The sequence below is a fragment of the Propithecus coquereli genome, unplaced genomic scaffold (genome assembly GCF_000956105.1).
Source record: "Propithecus coquereli isolate 6110/MARCELLA unplaced genomic scaffold, Pcoq_1.0 Scaffold202, whole genome shotgun sequence".
Lineage (NCBI taxonomy): Eukaryota > Metazoa > Chordata > Mammalia > Primates > Indriidae > Propithecus > Propithecus coquereli.
In genome coordinates this window covers 530,053-533,745 of record NW_012145190.1, presented here as the reverse complement: position 1 = coordinate 533,745, position 3,693 = coordinate 530,053, and the positions used below count along the sequence as shown (strand labels likewise).

General features: G+C 38.3%; 1 protein-coding gene across 1 annotated transcript in view; it reads left to right on the top strand.

Moving 5' to 3' along the window:
- The first annotated feature begins 767 nt into the window (after window positions 1-767).
- LOC105809939 (B-lymphocyte antigen CD20-like) overlaps window positions 768-3,693 on the top strand; it is a 22,001-nt gene continuing 19,075 nt past the window's right edge. Inside the window, exons 1-3 of the mRNA XM_012643848.1 lie at window positions 768-893; window positions 2,487-2,723; window positions 3,490-3,591. Of these exons, the coding sequence (XP_012499302.1) occupies window positions 768-893; window positions 2,487-2,723; window positions 3,490-3,591 (465 nt within the window). The remainder of the gene's footprint in view (window positions 894-2,486; window positions 2,724-3,489; window positions 3,592-3,693) is intronic.

Genomic DNA, 3,693 nt, shown 5'->3' with positions numbered 1-3,693 from the left:
GGACCCCTCCACAGTGAATTTTGGTGGGGAGGGAGTCACCGGATATTTGGACGGTATGGTATGATGTTTTGGAATGCAAGAGGGAGTGGGAACATCCCACTTTCTCCCTCCTGCTCCTTCTACCATACAATTCTGTTTAGTTACTATGGCTGTTTCATGTGCAAGTTTTCTAAACTTGTAACCCTGTCTGGGTGTGGCATGGGGCAGTGATGTTTATTTTCCCCATGACACTTTTCATAGTTGCTACTATAAAGATGAGTCCAGGATTGAAATTTTCAGAACAAGGAGAGAAGGGTTAGAACAAGAATTTTCTCCACTCTGCCACTTAAACATTAGAAAAGGAAGAAGAGAAATAATTGTCACTTCCTGTAGCAGCCAACGTGTGTCTATGACATTAAGGTCAAGTATTCTACATCGACTCACTCTTTGTTGGCATCAAAGTCATCTAAATCACTGTGACTCCCAAAGAGCATTTCCACAAATTCAAAGTAAAAAGAAAGAAAAACTAAAAATAAAACCTTTAAATTCACACTGTGAGTATTAATTGACAAGGAAATAGGGGTTCTGTTTCTTTGGCCTTATTGTATTCCTAGTCATAGCACCCCAGAGGGTCGAGTAAAAGGCATGAATTGAATATATTTGAGCCTGAAAAAGGAGAAACATGACTGCTGAAAAATTCATGAACCTGATAAAAATGGGTGGGTAGTTTAGTGAAAGTGGCTGAAACTGTAGATGGCTTCTTTCTGACCAGCTCTCGATGTTAAGAAATGACCCCCCTCTTTCCCCTTTCTCCTACCTCGCCCACACCCCTTCATCCATTACTTCTCTTTTTACAGTACATTATTTCTGGATCACTCCTGGCAGCAGCAGAGAAAAACTCCAGGAAGAGTTTGGCAAGTAACCATATGTTCTTCTTTCTCCACATCAGAGAAATACCTATTTTCTCAGTTGTAAACTCCCAGGGACCCTTAAAGAGCCTTGGAATCACAGACTCTCAACCCTAAAAAGGCAAACGTTTCCTCCACAGTGCTGTTGTGATTTTATTCATGAAAAATTTGGAAGTGACATCTTCCTGAAGTATGTTATGGAAACAGAACTAAAGGCAGACCTGTGAAGACTGTACTTACAGTCTTGTGAATGTTAAATACTGTGTGAAAATAACAGACATTTTTGAAAGCCATGTCATTTCTCCAGACCACCTTTAGGAAAGTTGTCTGATCAATGTTGTGATTGATTCACACTCTAACTAAGCTAATTTTTAGCTGTAACCTTGAACATGTCAGTTTACCTCTATGTACCTTTGAGTTTTTCAACTATAAAATGGAGGTAATAGTCCTTGCTACCTAATGTGAAACTATGAAACTAGCATGAGGATGACAAGGAGTTATGTGAGTGGCAGTGTTTCAGAGGCTATAAGAAGCTAGAAGTGGTCTTGCTCACTTAACTCCCAGGGGCTCATCTATACTCAGTAAGAGGCTGTGCTGGCAATTCTATGTAGGTGAAACAGAGCTTCCAGAAAATTCCCTCCCATGAAAATCCTCCCCCAACAGTTTCTTTTACTTACTATGGTGATTCACTTTCAAAGTCAGTGAGGGACTGAGTGGATTGAGATGATTCCTCCTAAAAGTGGTCTGACAAACTCAGTTTTGGGGGAAAAAACTGTTTAGGAAAATCAACTGACTCTATTCTCCAAATATATCCAGACCTACTGACTTACCATCTGAAGGTCAAATAGCTGGAGACGAAATATGTGTGTCATAAAATAATCATCAATAATTCCATATCATTATGGCACTTGTTATATGTATTTTCCTGCTTCAACTTTTTATCATTCCTGTAAGGTACATTCACACTGACATTTTCTTACCTATGCTATCCAGAGACATGAGTCCTAAATGTATTTTGAAAGATGGTTGACTTTGGCTGATTGCAACCTGTGTCAATGGGGAAAATATTGTTATCATTGCTGTTGGTTTTTATTTTCATTTGATGGTGCAGACCTAGAGGGTTCTATCTGCACCTTCCTAACCTATACCCACAGTACCACCCCACTTAAGTCTCATGTAAGAATCTCCTTTTCTCTCTCCACTCTATCTTCTTATGAAGACAGACAATCTGGATATGATTTTTCTTCACTCATGCAACAAATATTTATTGAATGCCTACTAGGATGATGGCAGTCACAGTGAAGAAAATGCAAGGATACAAGATATAAGAATTAAGGATCACTCCTAGAATTATGGCTTGATAAAATTAATCGATGGTGATGACATAAACTGAGATGGGGAGGACTGAGAAAGGAACAGAACAGAGAGGTGATTTTATTTTATAGTGATCACGAGGCTAAAAACAACTGAGAGAAGAACTTTAGTATGATTTAGGTGTAGTACCTTTGTGAGTCAGGGGAATGTCATCTGGAATTCCTTCCTAACTTATATCATCCATGGAAATCAAATCTAATTAGTAAATCTTTATCTCTATTTCAGGCCAAAGGAAAAATGATAATGAACTCATTGAGCCTCTTTGCTGCCATTTCTGGAATGATTCTTTCAATCATGGACATACTTAACATTAAAATCTCCCATTTTTTAAAAATGGAGAGTCAGAATCTTATTAAAGTTCCCATGCCATATATTAACATATACAACTGTGAACCAGCTGGGTCCTCTGAGAAAAGTTCTCCATCTATGCAATACTGTTACACCATACAATCTGTGTTTTTGGTAAGTGTGAAACTGGATTTCTTTCCAGGGAAGAAGGAAGGCATTTTTATTATGAGCATCAACTCCAGATCCAGACTTTCTGGGTTTGCTACTTATTGCCTATGTAGCTTTGGGCAAGAACTTCAACCACATTCTGCCTCAATTTCTCCAACTATAACGTGGGGATGGTAACACTCGTAGGATTGTTTTGAGGAATAAATGAGTTAATGTCCGCAAAGTACTTAAAAGAGTGTCTGGTACACAGGAAGTATGATACAAGCATTTCTTTAATGTTATTATTAATAGCATTAACAGCATTATTATCCTATCATTGTTATTAAGATAAACAGGGAGGAAATACCTGAGATGTTTTGAACATCTTTTGCTCAGAGTTTTTAGTGTAGAATTTGAAGGGGAAAAAATGCATTTCCCAAATGTGGAGAGGTTTTCATGGTGTGATGCCATATCACCTAAATCTGGATACGGTTTAATTCGGGACTCAGTAGTGATTATTTCCTACATAGAATTGATTCTCCAACTGATTATTCCTACCTTACTTTCTGTCAGCACCATGCATTAACCATCTGTTGTGTGCCAGAAGTTGTATTAAAGGTTAAGGTTATAAAGACATCATCTTCTAGGCTAGCAGTTCTCACAGCTAGTCATTACTTACCTAAAGAATTAATCTTTTAATCATCTAATTTAGCCAAAAGTAATTTCCTGAACACCAACCATGTTCTTTGTGTCGTGACTGCATTTTCACCTTCATTCTTCTGTTGTTTTTCAGGGCACTTTGTCAGTGATGCTGATCTTTGCCTTCCTCCAGGAACTTGTGGTAGCTGGCATCGTTGAGAATGAATGGAAACGCACGTGCTCCAGGCCCAAAGCTGTAAGTGGTAGCCACTCTGTACATAGCCTTTCTCTAGAAAATTCACATCTACAAAGGATCATTTATGGAGAACGTAACCTCATAAGACTTTGAAAAACAAGG